We start from the raw sequence: 19,750 nt of genomic DNA, 5'->3' as shown, positions 1-19,750 counted from the left end.
AATGTTTTCCAGTCTCAGTTTTATAGTTTTCCATCACATATTCAGATTCCAAGGTGCAATTATGCATGGAAGGATTAAGTGAAAACTAACAAATGCATGTACTCGCCAATGGTTTTGTTGAGGAATGCTTTCATTTTATTCATTACCTGTCATGTCAGTACAAGGAATTTATGAATCTGTACACATGCACATATGATAGGATTTCATAGGATAGGATTTCTAAAGAAAAATGTTTCTTTATAGCCCTTTGGTTGTAGGAATAGAATCATAGAATATGGAGGAACTCTTCCTATCCTTTACATTTTATAGGAAAATAAACATTAGCCTAGATTCAATAAAAATAAATCCTATGATATGAATCAAAGGGCGGGCATCTCTTTCCTATTTCTATTCACAAGATTTGAGATACGTCTCATCTCACGTCCTACAACTTTTCTATTTCTATGATTTTTGTACCCTATGAACCAAAGGAGGCATATAGTGTATGCAAAAGTAACAGGTGAACTACTACTAACTGACACCATTTGCATATGAATGCACGTCTTAATTCCTCTCCAGGACATGTACATCTGGAATATTATGAAGATCGATGTGGATAAGGATAGCATGTGTCCCTCGGCATGCAAGTCAAACATTACCCCTGCTCATGTCATTGTGAAGTCTCCTCGGCTTACAAGTTGCTCTTTCTCTACCCGTTTATAATACATGCGTGGATTGTCCATTTTTCTAAAGAAATATGAAATATACTCCCTCCGCCCGTCAAAAACTGTGCATCTATCATTATAATTTTTCCCATAAAGATTATACATCTATATTTCCTATGCACTTAGCCTTTAATTTAACCGGTATTAATTGACTAATGTAGCAACTTGTGCTGTACCTATTGGCTGCACGCGTAACCTTAATTACTGCATGCAGCAATCTTCATTTAATCTTCTTCTCTCAATGGTTGTATGTACACATAAGTCTACTTTTGGACGTTAATTATGTCATGAAGGTTCCTCTTGGTGTATGTGCAAATTTCTATATGTACAGTTTTTGACGGACGGAGGGAATATTCCCTCTGTACCATAATATTTGTTGTTGAACAATAAGTATTTAGAAACAAGGGAGTATGTCTTAAGAAACATATCACTGAACTCATATACAAAAAATGGTTCTAATGGTATGTTTTTATTACATATAACTTGTATCATGTTGATTGAGTTGGTGATTTAGGGATACTCACAACTATACAAACCACAACGAAGAGGTTGTATACACCGATACGTATAACTCAAACCAAATGATCAAGGATTCTTGAGTGAACTGATGCATAAAAGGAATGTATATTAAGAGTTTTATAACTTGTTTAATTAGAGCATGAACTATGTATATATATCAGATTAGTTATTTAGCATGCAATCTTTTACCGAAGGAATTTCTCACGGAGAGGAAGGATGGGACGAGTAGACTGCGCCCCTAGCTAGGCGCCGGCCAGCAGCCAGCCTCCGGTAGTCCAGTTCCTTCACTCCGGTCTCCCCTCAATCCCCTGCAACTCCCTACGCCACGCACTTTTGAGAAACGAAGAGATGGGAGGGATCGATCTATTTCCTTTCGGACGAGTCGGTGGTCTCGTGTAGACGTGTACATATTACTTTCTGTATAGATTACTTGTTTGGTCAGACGTTACCTGGGCTGGATTGTCAGCCGAAGGAGGCCCAACAAATTCTTGCCCGGGTAATTGTCATTACTGAGCAGGTTTAGCCCATTGTAACATTGCACATCCATGCTATAGGACAGGCAGTGAGCCCGGGCAAGTGTCTGGGCGCTGCCTCCGCCACTATATGTGTGGCGCTGACATCGGTGTTGACGGTTGGCACCTCATACCGTGTCCAAACTAGGAAAAACCATGTAGTGTATTAGAGCAGAACCAGACTCACTTTGTGCTCATGTGGTTGAGCCCAGAGCTCCACCTTATTCGTGAGTCGGAATTTCGTAAAAATATTAGGTAGAAATGGGGATTTTTGGTTCGTGATGTATGACTTATTAGATTTCGTTAACTCTAACAATAACCACGAATAACTTATGATGTACTCTCTCCGTTTCAAAATATAAGACATTTTAGAGATTCCATTAGAAGACTACATACGGAGTAAGATGAGTGAATCTATACTCTAAAATATGTCTATGTACATCCGTATGTAGTTCATAGTGCAATCTCTAAAAGGTTTATATTTAGGAACGGAGGGAGTATATATGTAATGGATAATCATACTATCATTAAGTGTCATTCGAAAACAAATCAAGCGATACCATTTTCATGTCATATAAAGTATACATATTGTATGTGCTAATAATGACTCTTGCACAAGACTATTACAACAACAATACGCACGACATAATTAAATCAAACAAACAGATTGAGCTCCCAAACCAAACGTAAATACTGGTATTATGCAATTGCTAGTTTGGTTTGAGGCATATTAATTGTTACGGCGTCGGCGCCGCTCATCGGAGAGCTGCCTTGCGTACTTGGCGAGCTCCTCCGCGTTTGTGCCTCCACCGGGCACCTCCACATTCCGGCCGGTCTCCAGGTCCACCCCGGACACCTTCTCGGCGAGAAGCTCATCCCCAATCTTCACCAACCTATCCAAGTTGGCCTTGGAGCAGTCGTCGATGGAGCCCGCACTCCCGCTCAGTTTATCATACTGCACTTGCGTGTACAATGGATCATTGACTCATCACTACAACAGATGATCGATGGCTACGTGTATCAAACGATCAATCGATGCAAGCACGAATGACTATCCTTTTTTCCCTTTTTTTGGTGTAATACTAATGATAACAGTATAGTCAGGTGGGTAGGTACCTGGATGCGGAGGTATTGATGGGAGGAGCCGAGGATGGCGGAGAGGACGGAGAGGTGGAAGTCGACCATGTCGGCGCTGGCGGCGTTGAACATGTCGAGGATGGGGACGGTGCCATCCTTGACGAGCCAGCTCAAGATGCCCCACTTGGCGGCGTCCTTGGCGCTGTACTTGAGTTTTGGGAGCGATGATGTCCCGCAGCCGATGGAGATGACTATGTACGACTTGCCCACCGGCTTCTGCCCGGCGAGGACCATGTGCTCCGCCACCTGGTTCATCGCCAATAGCGTCTGCAGCATACGTATGCAGTCCATTCTCGTGAGATTAATTATTGTGTATACGTATTGTGCTTGTGCGGCGGTGAGGTCAGTGAGGAACTTAGGATATATACATACAGGGTTGTTGGCGGCGACCCCGCCGTCGATGAGGTTGTAGGCCCTGGTGCCGCCCTTGCCGTCGTTGGTCTCGAAGTAGTGCGCGGGGAAGAAGGTGGGTGCGGCGGAGGTGCCGATGGCGATGTCCGACAGGAGCGCGTTCTTGGCGGGCTGGTTCTCCAACTGATCAATCATGCAGATGAGATGAGTTGAGTTTGTTACCTAACACTGGGTAGTTCACCATGTTCATGCACCACAGGTCCACAGGCACATGGGTACCTGGAAGCTGGAGAAGATGATGGGCTGCAGGTGGGCGATATCGAAGGCCGGGATCACCACGCTGGTGAGAGCCCCGTCCAGCTTCGTGTCGCCGAGGTGCCGACGGAGCAGCGAATGGAGGTACTTACCGTCGTACTTTGGCCCGGTCACCGTCGCCAGACCCGAACCGATCTTGGAGAAGATGGAGCCCCTGCAGCTTCCCACCCAATAATCCAGATGACGATCGACGTTCAACTTGTGTAGTAAAGAAATGGACGACATATACATAGTATGCATGCATTTTAGTTAGTGAGTTACTTCTGTGGGAAGATTTTGGGCGACTCGTCGATGTAGAACTTGGCTAGATCCTTGCCGTCGAACAGCGGCCGGCCATCCTTGTCCGGCGCCGTGAGCATCACCGTCAAGAGGCCCCCGGTGCTCGTGCCGGCGACGACATCGAAGTAGTCCGCGATCCTAGCATCCGGCCCGTCCAATTTCTACACACAACTCATGCGGTTATATACTACATTACCAATAGGCATGTGTACAAATAAGTTATATATACTTGAGAAAAAGATTGATCCATGGACATATAAAGGCACCTTACCTGGAGCTCCTTTTCAAGGAAAGCGAGGACGATGGCCGGGATGATTCCTCTCACGCCGCCGCCGTCGATGCTCAGGATGGTCACCACCTTCGCTTGGTCACCTGCTGCCATCACTTTGGAGTTTGCTAACACGAGCACAAGCTAGCTGCTACGGAAACTCAAGAACAGAAGGTGGCAGATTAAGGATTTATTAGAAAGGATAAACTTGTTATATAGACAACGTCTGAAACACGATCACATAAACTAATTATTAAGAAGCGAGACACCACTAATTGGCTCCCTCAACTGCAGGGATTAATCACAAAGTCAGACGTCGAAAAGGATAGCACAAACTAATCCTAAATTCCTAATAGTATAGTATAACCCCACCAGTTGCATGTGCACAACAGAATATTACAAATTCAGATCCTTCCTCTCTCTCCGATCCTTTTTTTATATATAATGCAATTGAAGACATGTCGGCAATTCTTCCTGGGTGTGACCATTGATGTAGGTAGAAGCTGGGTGTTTGGAGATTGCTTTCCCGAATTCTGAAAAATTCTAAAATCAGATTTCTGGAGTTTCATAAAATTCTGGAAAAGGTACAAACCTAAACAGGTATGTATATTGCATGTCTGTAAAATGTCATGATGAATTACGTTTAAAAAGAATAAGGATCTTTCTAGTACTTGCAGTATTCAATATGAAAGTTCTTTTTTTTTTTTGTGCCTGGCTCATGTCAAAACGTGTTTCATCATCAAATTTTACAAACATGCATTGCACATCCCTGTATATACGTGTAAATTTTCCAGTTTTTTTAATAATATTTTTTTTCAAAATTTCAGGCTCTAGGAGTTCGAACCCATTTGTCTTTGTATGAACTAGATAGATACATTAAAATGCTTCATTTCTCAAAAAGGAGTAATTAAATAAATACATATATAATGAGAACTGCATGACAATTTTTGATCCAATTTTTGTGCGGCGCCTAGCATCAGCCATCCATCACGTTTTTAGTTCATGCTAGATCGCCTGATAGCACATCATCCCAGCATCGGACTCGAATCATCGTATGTAAAATTCAAAAACAAAATTCAAAAAGTCATCGTATGTGCAGTACTACCGTTAAATAATCATTCAATTATTCGCATATAGTTGGTTGAGAGTCGTCTTGTACTGCATAGATTATAACTTTTAAGGTATACTAGCATGAGAAGACTGTGGCAACAACGGTTGATATCTAAATTAGGTTGCTTGCTTCAATATTATTACATGTCTTTTCTTTTCCTGTAGAATCACAAATCATAACGGAAAGATAGTCAAACAAGAAGAAGGCGCTTAGTTCCTTTCAACTGTTTGTAGCTGGATAAGACGCCATCACCTAGTGAAAGTAAGAATGTTTATATATTATCACTTTATCATGGTGATGCGGCACAGAAGAATAAAATTATGACATGAGGTTTGCTCTTAGAATGAAATATTAGTCACTTAAATGAGTTAAATGCAGAAAATCCACATTTAGATGTGACGAAAATCGCAGAAAACAACCAGGCCCGCGCGTATCTTCTATCTAAATAGGAGCCCCCCACTACCTGATTTTGCTGCCCTCTCATGCATTCACGTCACCACATATTTTTTTCAACCGTTTGATTCACTATAAGTGGCTCAGATCTGTAGGTGTAGCCAAGAGTTGATCTCCCAGTGCTCCAAGCCCCTCATGTTGGCTGCTCCATCGTTGGCTCCTCGCCTCCCATGAACGCGACCCTTTACTCTTCAACTCCGCAATCAAGGCGTCGGCTTCTTCTCCTTCCATGCATGCGACCCTGCCAACCTTCAAACATCCTCTCCCATCCCCATCTCCGTGACGCCACTCGCCTCCCAATCCAGGTCCATCTCTTCAACAAAGCAATCCACGCGTTCGCCCATGGGGTTCTCCATGGATCCCACATCTCTTCCCTATCCTTCTATAATCCCATGACACTGCATCTTCCGATATGGTCGAGGCATCCTCATGGGGCATGGCCTTGAGTTGTGGCGTGATGCCAGTGAGATATCCCAAGTCATGGGAGACGAAGCGCAGACGATGGGTACTGGGTCAGGCGGCGCGGCAGTGGTGGAGGTTGAGGGGTGGTGCGGGGAGGAAACACAGCGTTGCGAGCGCTTGACGATGATTGAAGGAGCCAATCCAAGCCAGTAAGTATTTTTCAGATAATCCAACCCAATAAGTTGCAGCCGTAGCCTTGCACATGCTTTTTTTGGACTCAGATACAGGGGCGGACCTAGACAAAATTTTGACTGGGGCACATCTTATATAAAATGACTGATTTTGAAGCCTTTTCTTTTAAAATATGCACAAATACAAAGGTAATTCAAAATTTTGAGCTTTTTTTGGACTCAGATACAGGGGCGGACCTACACAAAATTTTGACTGGGGGCACATCTTATATAAAATGACTGATTTTGAAGCCTTTTCTTTTAAAATATGCACAAATACAAAGGTAATTCAAAATTTTGAGTGGGGGCTTGGGTCCGCCCCTGCTCAGATATTCGCTGCAAGTTATATATTGATTACTTCAATTTCCACCCCCAATTTCATTGGTTATACAACGCAGCTAAATTATTCTACTTACATTTTTGTATCTTGATAGGGATAAAATGCTTGTACGAACTTGATTGCCATGGATCTTTCACTTGAACTCCAGGTAGTTATTTTTTTGTCTCGGTTTCATTTGCAATTATAATTACTAGTTTACTTTCCATTCAGATCTGCACTTTTTTCCTAGCAGCACCACAGGTACTTAACTATTTTGATCTTCCTTGGTCGTCCACGCTCACGCTTACTGATACCAATATGCATGCTTGACGGGATGAAGCTGGACTGGAGGCCTCTCCATCACAGACTTCCTATTTCAGCCAACCTGCTGTATCAGGTTTGGTTCAGATCCCCCTCATCTCAATACTACTATGTTTTCTATGTGCTTTACCGCCATACTATCTACTAGCAGTTAAATTAAGCTGCCGGTTAGTTGCCAACAATTTCTGCCAGCCAATGTTACTTTCCTAATATTGATGTTCTGGGTATATGTAATTGACAATTGTGCTCTGCATTCTAACGCTGTCTTTTCGGATTGTGACCCAGATTTTGTTTTGGCACATTCAGGGAAAAAATGCTGGTTTAAACCATGTTTATCTTGATTGCAGGTTATCCAAAAATATTGCAGGTTTAAATATGTTGAGACTGTTAGCTAATCAGTTGCACAAGTGTTTGCTTTCTGAATAAGAGCCGACAGCGTGTGTTGTGTGCACGTTCGGTCAGTAGTTTTAGTAGGCAGTATCTAGTTTCAGTTAGTTAGTTAGCTAGATTCGCTCTCAAGTTTCTGGTCATGGGATGGCATGATCTCGGCGATACTTGCGGGCGAAGTAGTGGCTCGATCTCTGCCCGACGTCATGGGATGGCACGACCAGTAGGTCGGCAAGAGAATCGGCTGGTTTTACCTGTTCTTTCGGCTGCCGTTGGAGGAGCCCATGAATAACAGAAATCAAAGAAAAGCTGTAGACAGTTATCGCAGCGTAAAACCCTCGTCTCTGAAAGTGTCTTTCATCGTCTACCTCTCGGTCCTTCCTCCCTCTCACGTCCGATCGCCGGCGGGTAGCAACTACAAGTGGCATCAGAGCTAGGTGGTGTTCGATCCAGCCTAGGCACCGGCGGTGTCCGATCCGTCGGAGAGATGGCCCCCAGCGACGACGAGAAGAACAAGAAGCGGGAGGACAAGGACGAGGCCGGCGAAGTGACGCCGGGAGTGGAGAGATCCCTGGCTCGCCTCTCAACAGAGGAGGGGTCGGGGGTGCGCGTCATCGAGCGCGTCGTGCACGGAGGCGGGGGTGGTGCGCCCCCGATGATGCTCACGCGCACGAACTACTCCGACTGGGCCATGATCACCAAGCTGCAACTTCAGGCGGACGAGCTGTGGAGCGTCGTGGAGACCGGGCAAGGCTCAGATCGCGACGACCGTCGCGCCATGATCGCACTCCTAAAGGGAGTGCCGCCGGAGCGGATGCCCATCCTAGGCGCAAAGCCCACAGCCAAGCAGGCGTGGGACACCCTGAAAACCATGCGTGTTGGGGTCAAGCGGGTTCGCGAGGCCAAGGCTCAGACCCGACGCTCGGAGTACGAATCGCTCCGGTACAAGGACGGCGAGGGAATCGAGTCCTATGTGATGCGTCCGAGGACGATCATCGACGAGCTGGAGGCACTCGGAGATCCGGTGGACGAGCACAAAGCTGTCCTCAAGGTTCTACGCACAATGCCACGACCATAGACCATACCGCGAGATGGCGGTCGCAATCGAGTCCCTGGTGGACACCAAGCAACTCTCACTCGAGGAGCTGTGTGGGAGGCTCCTTGTCGTCGAGGAGCGCGAGCGCGAGCAGACACACACGTCGGGGGGCCAACTCATGTACACTGCCGACGAATGGTTGGCCCGGCAACGACAACTCGAGCTCAGCGGTGGCTCCCCCGGCGGATCGTCGAACGGCGGAGAGCGTCGTGGGTGTGGCAACGGAAAGCCGAAGGGGGCACAAGGAGGAGGAGGTCGCGGCCAAGGTGCTGGCCGTGGCAACGAAGGAACGGCAGCGCCTAGGAGAAAAGGTGACTGTCGCTACTGCGGCATCGTCGGACACTGGCTGAAAGAGTGCCGGAAAAGGGCTCGGGATCGCGAGCAACAAGACCAGCAAGCCAACGTGGTCGTGGTTGAAGGCGAGGTGGAGCAGCTTGGACTGCTTCACGTAGCCTGCGAGACTCAACACGCGCCAACACCTGCCGCTCTGAACCCGGAAGGCGGTGAGATCTTCCTAAATGAAGCACGGGTTGTGCCCGTGGCCACAAATGATGATCGCTGGTACCTAGACACAGGCACCAGCAACCACATGACGGGACGCCATGATCTGCTCACGCAGGTCGACGAGTCCGTCCGTGGCACGGTCCGCTTCGGGGACGGGTCCGTCGTGCAGATCCACGAGCGCGGTGCGGTCGTGTTTACCTGCAAGAATGGTGAGCACCGGGCTCTCACGGATGTTTACTACATACCCCAGCTACGCACGAGCATCGTGAGCCTGGGGCAGCTCGACGAGCATGGGTGCAGGTCCGTGATCCAAGATGGCGTGCTCTGTCTGTATGATAGAGAGCGCGTGCTGCTGGCACGGGTGCAGCGGACGAGCAACCGGCTGTACGCCGTGGCTTTGAACTTGGTTGCGCCTGTGTGCCTCCTCGGGAAGGTGGATGATGCTGTCGCCTGGCGCTGGCATGCGAGGTTCGGGCACCTCCACTTTCGGGCATTGCACTCTCTTAGTGCGAAAGCGATGGTGAGAGGAATGCCCGCTGTGCAGCACCTAGAGCAGTTCTGCGAAGGATGCACCCTTGGGAAGATGCATCGCACGCCATTCCCGTGCGCGACGGCGTTTCGTGCAGAGCAGGGCCTCGACCTCGTCCATGGCGACCTCTGCGGCCCCATCACGCCGGTGACTATGAGCGGCAACAGATACTTCCTGCTCATGGTAGACGATCACAGCCGGTACATGTGGCTCGAGGTGCTCCGAAGCAAAGATGAGGCATTTCGTTTCTTCAAGAAGATCAAGGCGGCTGCGGAGATGCAGAGCGGCGTGAAACTCAGGGCACTCCGCACGGACCGTGGTGGCAAGTTCAACTCGAATGAATTCGCCGTGTTCTGCGAGGAAGCAGGCATCCAGAGGAACACAACTACGCCCTACTCACAGCAGCAGAACGGAGTTGTCGAGCGGAGAAATCAATCCATCGTTGAGATGGCCCGAAGTCTCATGAAGAGCATGGGCGTGCCAAACATGTTCTGGGGCGAGGCGGCGCGCACTGCAGTGCACATCCTCAACAGATCACCAACGAGAAGCCTTCAGGGGGTGACGCCGTACGAAGCCTGGCGCAAGAAGAAGCCGACGGTGGATTACTTCCGCACTTTCGGCTGCGTTGCACATGTCAAGCTCATCGGACCCGGCCAGAACAAGCTCGCGGACAGATCGTGCCCAGGGATCTTTCTCAGGTACGGGCCGGGCACGAAGGGGTACAGGGTGTACGATCCCGTTGGGAAGCGTCTCTACATCACGCGCGACGTTCACTTCGAGGAGGAGAGGCGCTGGGACTGGAGCATGGACGGGGGCGACCCAGCGGATACCCGGTCCAGGGAGTTCGCCGTCATCTACTCCGACGGGGGGGGGGGGGGGGTGTCGATCACCACGACATACTCTGTAAGTCAAGATTTCCATGATCCTGTCGTTACACCTCACACACCCAGTGCTGTGGACGCTGCTGTCTCGGATGGTGAGGCGCCCACACCACACTCTCCGGAGGAAGGGGCAGATCAGCACACACTGTCTGCAACCAGCGAGCCGCCATCTACAACATCGCCGGCCAGTGATGATGATGGGTGGGTGTCTGCACCCGACGGTGAGACATTCGACTCCGAAGGGGTGCCGTTGCGGTACAAGACTGTCGAACACCTCATCGATCACGCACCGGTGCGGACACTTGAGTATAGTGGGTTGTGCCTCTCTGCCGCAGAGGAACCTGCATCAGTGGACGATGCACTGGGAGAACCTGCGTGGCGTGGAGCGATGGAGGCGGAGATGGAATCAATCCTCAGGAACAACACTTGGGAGCTCGCCTCGCTCCCAGCAGGACAGCGTGCAATAGGGCTGAAGTGGGTGTACAAGGTGAAGAGGGATCCAACAGGAAATATCGTCAAGCACAAGGCGCGATTGGTTGCAAAGGGATACGCACAGAGGCAAGGAATTGATTTTGATGAAGTGTTTGCTCCTGTGGCGCGCCTGGAGACAGTCCGGATCTTGTTGGCAGTGGCGGCACATCGTCACTGGTGTGTGCATCATCTGGATGTGCGATCGGCTTTCCTGAATGGAGACCTTGAAGAGGAAGTATATGTTCATCAGCCTGCTGGTTTCATCGACAAGACCAATCCACATCTGGTGCTACGACTGAAGAAGGCACTATATGGGCTACGGCAGGCTCCCCGTGCATGGAACTCGAAGCTAGACACCACTATGATCAGTCTAGGGTTTGATCGGTGTAAACTGGATCATGCTCTATACCGCCGAGGGGATAGCAACAACGTCCTGCTGGTAGGAGTCTATGTGGATGATCTGATCATCACAGGCACATCGAGCACAACCATCGATGAGTTCAAGAAACAGATGCATGATCTTTTCCAGATGAATGATCTTGGTTTACTCAGCTACTATTTGGGTATAGAGGTGAAACAAGATGCTGGAGAGATCAGGATTTGCCAGAGCAGCTATGCAGCAAAGATACTGGCAGATGCAAGCATGGAGGAGTGCAATTCGTGCTGGACACCGATGGAGAACCGCCTGAAACTTGGGAAGAACACAAGAGAGGTGGTGGACGCCACCAGGTATCGCAGCATAATTGGCAGCCTCAGATACCTGGTAAACACTCGCCCAGACATTGCTTTTGCAGTTGGTGTTGTGAGCAGATTCATGGAAGCACTGGGTGGTTGTCAGGCAAATTCTGCGGTATCTGAAAGGGACTCTAAGCTTGGGGTGTATTTTCAGAGCAGGCAGAAGAGACAACATCGAGGGGTTTAGTGACAGTGATCATGCTGGAGATCCAAGTGACAGGAAGAGCACAACAGGGCTGCTATTTCTTCTTGGTGACAGTGTGGTTACCTGGGCATCGCAAAAGCAGAAAATTGTGGCTCTATCATCATGTGAGGCTGAGTATATTGCCGCAGCAACAACTGCAACATAGGCAGTATGGCTCAGCATACTGCTTGGAGAGATGCTTGGGACTGATGTGTAGAAGGTGAAGCTTAGGGTTGATAACAGGTCAGCAATCGAGCTAAGCAAGAACCGAGTCCATCATGAGAGAAGCAAGCATATTGATCTTCGGTATCACTACATTCGTGAGTGTGTGGAGCACGGCAGGGTTGACATAGATCATGTGAGAACAAACGATCAACTTGTAGACATACTCACCAAGTCACTTGGAAGAGCTTGGTTTGAAGAACTGCGGCTCAAGCTTGGAATCAAAGACGTGCAACAGACTTAGGGGGTGATTTGTTAGCTAATTAGTTGCACGAAGATTATCTGCAAGTGTTTGCTTTCTGAATAAGAGCCGACAGCGTGTGTTGTGTGCACGTTCGGTCAGTAGTTTCAGTAGGCAGTATCTAGTTTCAGTTAGTTAGTTAGCTAGATTCGCTCTCAAGTTTCTGGTCATGGGATGGCATGATTTCGGCGACACTTGCGGGCGAAGTAGTGGCTTGATCTCTGCCCGACGTCGTGGGATGGCACGACCAGTAGGTCGGCAAGATAATCGGCTGGTTTTACCTGTTCTTTCGGCTGCCGTTGGAGGAGCCCATGAATAACAGAAATCAGAGAAAAGCTGCAGACAGTTATCGCAGCGCAAAACCCTCGTCTCTGAAAGTGTCTTTCATCGTCTACCTCTCGGTCCTTCCTCCCTCTCACGTCCGATCGCCGGCGGGTAGCAACTACAGAGACATTGCAGGTTATCCAAAAGACACGGCAGTACAATAGGGGATCGGACACATGGCTGACATGACCATTGTACTTTGCATTTGTTTGAGGGCATGTTCATCTTGATCTCTTTTGGATTTAACAAGAAAAGTGAAAAATACATTGGCATTCAACCGTTTAGGGTCATCAATTTATGTGATGTAAGATTGTTTATTCTATGTGGCTGCTCACCATACTTTTTACATCATTGATTCTCAAGTCACCGGGCCAGGCAATCCCAGGTTATTTTGATATATTTTTTATTAATATTAAGGTTTCAGTTGATGAGAATAAAATTATTAACTTTAGATTTATTTGGGAGAACTACGCAAACAGCGTGTTCTTTTCTCACGGTCGTACAATCTGCATCCAAAAACTATTGCTTCAAGTCTAATTTCTACATCTGACCAAAGGTAGTACAGTAGCGTATACCTTTAATGAAAATTACACTTAGCAACTAATAACTTCTGACTGATCCCTGTTGCCATCTTCTCATATGTAAAAGTACACATGTTTCATTGTCATCACAATTTTTGCAATTGAATTAAAATGTGTCAACTATTTTGTTAGAAATTGTCGTGAAAACAAGCTATTTTGCTTCAACTGTGGTTTTCTTAAGATGACATATTTATGGTTTCCTCATGGTGTTTCCGTGCGACTTTGCTGCGCATCTAAGTTCATATATTTTTAGTCATTTTCATATTTGTTGTTGTTCTGGGGAGTTGACAAGTGGAGGACCTTCTTGACTATATAGCCATTGATAGTAAATACTCCTTCTGTACCAAATATTTGTAGTTTTAGTTGGCTAAGCCTACTAGAACTACATAGGAAGTAGAAATGAGCCTAAATAGAATACTGAATTTGAGAATAGGGAATTTGTTTGTACACTCAATAGAAAAGTTAATTGTATGCAAAGTTCAGAATCTTTGATAGTGCACTCACGGTTTTACTTATAGATAATTACCTAAAGTGAAATACACACAGATCTTAGAGATTACTTAAAAAACACATAGGCAAAAAAAGGGTTCTAATAAATACCAATATGGATTGATCTGATCTATTTTAATATTATGTGATAATTTATTTTAACCATTAGCATTGCTATTAGTGATTGTCCTTTGACTTCAATTTTATTGCGAGGCCAAAATCCAAGGAAAAATATAGCATCTTTGGTGCCAATCATTTTATATTGTTTTAAAAAGTGTTGTTCATTTTATTTTTATCCTTTGGTTCGTTCTTATAGACTGTTGCCGCACAATTTTATTTTCCTCTAATAGTTTGAGTGAAATTTGATATTTGGAGAGCAGTAACCCGAATAAACCGGAACAGTTAACTCGAGCAAACGAAACATTCTTATTGGAACAATAACTTTTTATGCAACAGTGCCTCTACGTGGCATTTTTGTTGTAGTGGGAACAAAGAGTTACTGCAATTTTCTCAAAAGATTTCATGCGGAGCGTGCTGACAATGTCACAAGAGGTCACGGTAGATCAAATCTAACGTGGGAGGAGTCCGTAAAGAGAGATTTGAAGGAATGGAGTATCACCAAAGAACTAGCCATGGACAGTGCGTGGAAACCTTGTTATCCATGTGCGAGAACCATGAGTTGGTCGCAAGATCTTATGGGTTTCACCTCTAGTCTAGCACAGCTTATTTGGGACTAAAGGCTTTGTTATTGTTGTTGTTGTTGTTGTTGTTGTTGTATTCCATAGAGTACGACCAATTATAGATGGAGATATCACATATAAGGTGTCATTGCCACTCAGTATTCCAATATGTGAAGTGTCTCAACATTATCTTCAGGTTTAACTGTTGGATGAGTCCTCTTAATAGTTCACAGAAAATAAATCATCTCTTGCTTCTTTGGATATAACGCCTCGACATGTACCAATGAATAAGGAATATACTAATAGCAGATTAATTACTGAAGAGAATATACCACATGTCCAACCAGAAGAAACTACACAAGGACCTACATGAAATTATTTGCCAAACAAAAAACTGTCAGTCAATCACCCTCTTCGCTCCACTTCCTATTCATTTTCTTTAACCAATTGAGCAACAAAGATTCAGACGGGCTCTCTTATGGGCGCAGCATGGCGCCGTGCTTTTTTCGGCACTAGTAGATATATGTAAGTGCTACAACATATCTTCAACGAGAAGATGGATGATCTGACTTGGTAATACACTTTTAGCACAAGGAACTAGTGGGCCCATACTATAATATTAGGATTAGTTGGCTTTTGTCATTTTGAAGTCTGACTTTGTAATCAACTACTGCAGTTGAGGTAGCCAATTAAGGGTGTTGCTTCTTAATTAATTTATAGGAACGTTGTTGCGGACCTGTCTATATAACAGGTTTGTTCTTTCTACCAAAAATCCTTAATTTTACCACATTCTGTTGTCCAGTTCTCCTCTCGTAGCAGCTTGTTACCAAACTCCAAATCAATGGCAGCAAGTAGTTCTTCTGGACAAGGTGCCAACAAGGTAAATAAGCTGGTGACCATCCTGAGCATCGATGGCGGCGGCGTGAGAGGGATCATCCCGGCCACCATCCTCGCCTTCCTTGAGAAAGAGCTTCAGGTAAGAAAAGACACCCTTTGCACTCATATATGATATATGCTTGTCAATAGAGTACATCACTGCATGTGTTGTGTGTAGAAACTGGACGGGGCGGACGCTAGGATCGCGGACTACTTCGACGTCATCGCCGGCACGAGCACCGGCGGCCTTTTGACGGTGATGCTCGCGGCGCCAAACAAGGATGGGAGGCCGCTGTTCAACGCCGAGAATCTGGCACAGTTCTACATCAACGAGTCGCCCAAGATCTTCCCACAGAAGTAGCCAACTAGGAGTAATTCAACATGCATGCTTATGTATATATGTTGATCATCATTCTGATTTGGAAGCTGCATGCATGCAGAGATTCCATTTTCTCCAAGATCGGCACAGCTCTGGGGATGGTGACCGGGCCCAAGTACAATGGCAAGTACCTCCAATCGCTGCTCCGTGAGCGCCTCGGCGAGACGAGGCTGGACGGGGCTCTCACCAGCCTGGTCATCCCAACCTTCGACATCGCCCACCTGCAACCCACAATTTTCTCTAGCTTCCAGGTACTACGTACATGCCACCTAGCTCGAGTACTTGCCTACTTGGTGTTGGTGGTGGTGCCGGCCGGCCGGCATGAACCTGTTGGGTTCTTTGTTGGTTTGTAAGATAATTTTGTTGGTTTTTAAGGTAATAACTTACCGGTAGAGGGTCTCTTATTCAATTCGTATTAGCCCCTATATACGTTTGTTTTTGCTAATCCACTCTATTAGTGTAGAAATAAGTAAATAAAAACCCATATCTATCTGAAAAATGGTTAAAATCATTTGAGAAGGCGTTCAAGAGGTTCTAAAAAAACATAAACATATATGCAAAAACAAGAAGTGAGAATTTGAGGCTTAGAACAGCCAGGAGTACAGGGAGTGAAACGTTTGTTCCCTGTAATTTTGAAATAATATAATCATATATGCACATACATGGTTTTGTTCAGTTGAAGAACCAGCCCACGAAGAACGCGCTCCTATCAGACATCACGATCAGCACCTCCGCCGCGCCCACCTTCTTCCCAGCGCACTACTTCGAGACTGATGACGGCAATGGCGGCACGAGGGCCTTCAACCTCATCGACGGCGGTGTCGCTGCCAACAATCCGGTATGTAACAAACCACTTAAGCTCAATGGTACACAATTCAATTGGTCGTTTGGTGTGCCCAACTAACTTGACACTCACGTGCATGAGTATACTACAGACGCTATGCGCAATGAGCCAAGTGGCGGAGGATATCATCGTGGCCGGGAACGGTGACTTGCTTGGTATGTCGTACATGGTCATCTCCATTGGCTGCGGGACATCGTCGAACCCGAAAGGCAAGTACAGCGCGAAGGACGCCGCCAAATGGGGCATCCTCAACTGGATCCTCAAGGGAGGCACCGTCCCCATCCTCGACATGTTCAGCGCATCTAGCGGCGACATGGTCGACATCCACCTCTCTGTCCTCTCCGCCGCCCTCGGCTCGTCCCACCAATACCTACGCATCCAGGTATATACCCACCTATCTATTATACCCAAAGAAGAAAACATAACAATGGGTGGCCTATTATGGTAAATTTAAAAGAAAGTAGCCCCTGACCTCTCCATCAATTTATGTACACAACCAGTATTTGCTAGGATAGTTAACAAATGATTGTTGCACATGCAAATGCAGTATGATCAACTGAGCGGAAGCGCGGGCTCGATCGACGACTGCTCCAAAGCTAACTTGAATAAGCTAGTGGAGATTGGTAATGAGCTTCTCGGGAAGAAGGTATCCCAAGTGGATCTGGAGACCGGCCGGAACGTGGAGGTGCCCGGCGGGGGCACCAATGCAGAGCAGCTAGCCGAGTATGCTAAGCAACTCTCAAACGAGCGGCGCCGTCGGAGCACCAGTGTCAGTGTGTTGTAGATGAACTAGCTAGTGTGTTACATTTTCGTTCGTTTAAACTTATGCGTTCATGTTTTGCAGTATGTGTAGCTGCTCGTATCGTAAATCCTTGTGGTGCTCTAATATTGTATGCTCTTGTACAAGGAAGAATAAACGTGTTATGTTGTTTATGTACAAGTGCATGGAGATGGAGCTGGTATCACTTTTCACTAGTATAGATCGGACCATTGCGCATGATTCACAACGTGGGTTTGCAAACAGTCAATTGTGTTTCTCGGTCCGTTTAAGATAGAACTCACATCGACATGATCGGGTCTGAGTAATCATGGCAAAGAGACCGAATACAATTCTTCTTATCAAATCGTGTATGATGGACCCCCTCATGCATCATGTAATCAGTGTGCACAACATAGCGCGGTTGCTAGTTTCCAACCATGTGTGATTCATTAACATCGCGCAAACGGTTGAAACAGTTTGTTATTCTAACTGTGTGATGGCATCAATGCACAAGGTTGTTGGCGACGTAAATATTATTTGAGGTTTGGCGCGGGGTGGGGGAGAGGGGCTTAAAATGACTGGTTTGTGATAGTGGGTAGATTTGTTTACAAACCACCTACTCATAATAATTGCGGTTTTGTATTACGTAAAGCACATGGAGTAATTAATCCTTTGTCAAATATTATCTTAATAATGACCAAAGCCTTAATCATCCTGACCAATGTATCACCTTAATGAGCAAAGCCTCGATTATCTTGACGAATGTCTTGCAGAGACATAGCCCTGCGCTTTGCCCGCAAGAAACAATGACGATCCTATTAAAACACAAAGTCGTGCCCTTTGCCCACAAGGAACTTCGATCACCGTGTTCAGAAAAAAGAAGATGACAACGTGCAGAGATAATGTTTGACTTAGGCACAGAAAGACACCTGCTATCCTAATCCACATCGACTTTCATATTCCAGCTGTACATGTCTTGCTGAGGACTAACTACTGCGTGCATCCATAGACAAACGATGCAACTTAGTAGTTGCCCCGTTAGTTCTTTGCATGTAGTATGTAGCTGCACAAAGCGCGTCATGAGCTATATATCAGCATTATGTTTAGTATTAGCCCATCCCCGGAAAATATGTTTAGTATTAGCCCGTGGAATCTCATTGTCTTGCTCGAGGGGACCATGATTAATTAATCATTCTTGCTAGTACTAACTATGATGCGCTCACGTCATACTTTGATTCGTTGACGGATCAGTTTAATTTATCGGTTAGTTTGGACTCGTACTTACCCCGAGACAAGAAAGAATGGCGTGCCTTAGAAATTATGCTACATAAGTCAGTCAAATCAGATCCTTTTTTTATACCATGACATGACCAGATTGGATGGATCTTTCACCTGTTTAGCTAGGAAAGAATAAATACAAAGCTGAATAATTGATCTATATGAAGACCATGAGCTGCTCCCTATTGAAACCGTCAATAGTCACGGATATCTATTGCTCTCCCTAATCCAAGATTGAATAAATTGAAATTTTCACAGGCATATACATATTAAATCAACATCATTGCACAAGGTTGTTGGTGACGTAAATATTCTTTGAGGATTTGTTGTGAATATTGTCCAAATCATCCCCAATGGTGCTTCTACTTGTCTAATCTATTCATTGAGTGAGTGGACAAGTAATTATGCCAGTAGATCGACTGCTGAGTTCAGTCGTAACTGCTCAACGAACACGTAAAAAATGCTTCAAAGGTACCTGTATGGAGCATACAAATATTGTTTCCTACTAGTTCCGACGGACTGCAACAAGTAGGTACCTAATACAGCTTCTTACAATCATCAAAAACAACTTGACCTGAAAAGAACACGCTATCTAACTCGCCTGACTAGTGACTACCTGCTCAACCTTGCTCTTTGGAGAAATACGCTCAGGAGAGCAACAAGGTAGCAGCCCTTGGGCGTCACATACCTCGCATGTCTCATCTCTCAGAACTATTTTCTGTAAGTTTGGTACTCGCTCCAGCACGACCATTATGAATGGAGAGTGGATTTTCTACTCTCGCATGTCTCATCCAGCTAAAGGTGAGTTGCTTCATTTCAGGTTGCATCCAAAGCTGACCATGAGATAATAAATAAATAAATATAGAATAAATTTCATTGGATGTGCAAATATATATATGATCTGGTTTGCGTTGTGGAGCTTCGTATCCCTAGTTATCTAAGCCTGGTTACTTTCTATATGGAGCTCTTAGCTTTATAATAGTATGTAGTTTGTAAAACAAGATAAGTTCATTTCTTTAGCCTGGTTATTTTCTCTATGGCCTCTCTTTCACTAAAAAAAGGGTGTGCAAACGATTGCAAAACTACATGGTTGAGATATTATTTCACAAAACGACTCTTCAATTGATAGAACTCTATTCTACGAAATAACTGAATCAAATCAACCACATTTCAAAAAAATATTAATTTTACTTATATTGCTGTGGTGGAAACAAATATTGCTTAAATTTAAAATACCATTAATTCCATGTTCAAAATAAAAGTTAACGCAGTGTTAAAAGTAAGTTCACACAACTTTTCAAAGGTGTTGATAACAATTACAAAATATGATATTTCAAAATGTTACAACGTTTTTTTCAAAAAAACTAT

General features: G+C 45.6%; 2 protein-coding genes across 3 annotated transcripts; one reads left to right on the top strand and one right to left on the bottom strand.

Moving 5' to 3' along the window:
• Nucleotides 1-2,272: 2,272 nt before the first annotated feature.
• LOC123395019 (patatin-like protein 2) lies at nt 2,273-4,455 on the bottom strand. 2 transcript variants are annotated; one of them, XM_045089926.1, is made up of 6 exons: nt 4,089-4,455; nt 3,800-3,978; nt 3,503-3,698; nt 3,245-3,406; nt 2,852-3,139; nt 2,273-2,690 (listed from the first exon to the last, which is right to left on the bottom strand). In XM_045089926.1, exons 1-6 carry the CDS (start codon nt 4,197-4,199, stop codon nt 2,466-2,468), a joined length of 1,161 nt encoding a protein of 386 aa, XP_044945861.1. In that variant the 5' UTR covers nt 4,200-4,455; the 3' UTR covers nt 2,273-2,465. The 2 variants fall into 2 exon arrangements, with proteins under 2 accessions (XP_044945861.1, XP_044945862.1); XM_045089927.1 differs by having other exon boundaries at nt 3,503-3,692; nt 4,089-4,295.
• A 10,558-nt stretch (nt 4,456-15,013) lies between these two features.
• Nucleotides 15,014-17,281, top strand: LOC123395018 (patatin-like protein 2). The gene is made up of 6 exons (XM_045089925.1): nt 15,014-15,221; nt 15,300-15,478; nt 15,562-15,751; nt 16,177-16,338; nt 16,436-16,726; nt 16,892-17,281. Exons 1-6 carry the CDS (start codon nt 15,087-15,089, stop codon nt 17,126-17,128), a joined length of 1,194 nt encoding a protein of 397 aa, XP_044945860.1. The 5' UTR covers nt 15,014-15,086; the 3' UTR covers nt 17,129-17,281.
• Nucleotides 17,282-19,750: the final 2,469 nt, after the last annotated feature.

This window comes from Hordeum vulgare, chromosome 5H (genome assembly GCF_904849725.1).
Source record: "Hordeum vulgare subsp. vulgare chromosome 5H, MorexV3_pseudomolecules_assembly, whole genome shotgun sequence".
Classification (NCBI taxonomy): domain Eukaryota; kingdom Viridiplantae; phylum Streptophyta; class Magnoliopsida; order Poales; family Poaceae; genus Hordeum; species Hordeum vulgare.
This window is presented reverse-complemented; position numbering and strand designations above follow the sequence as displayed.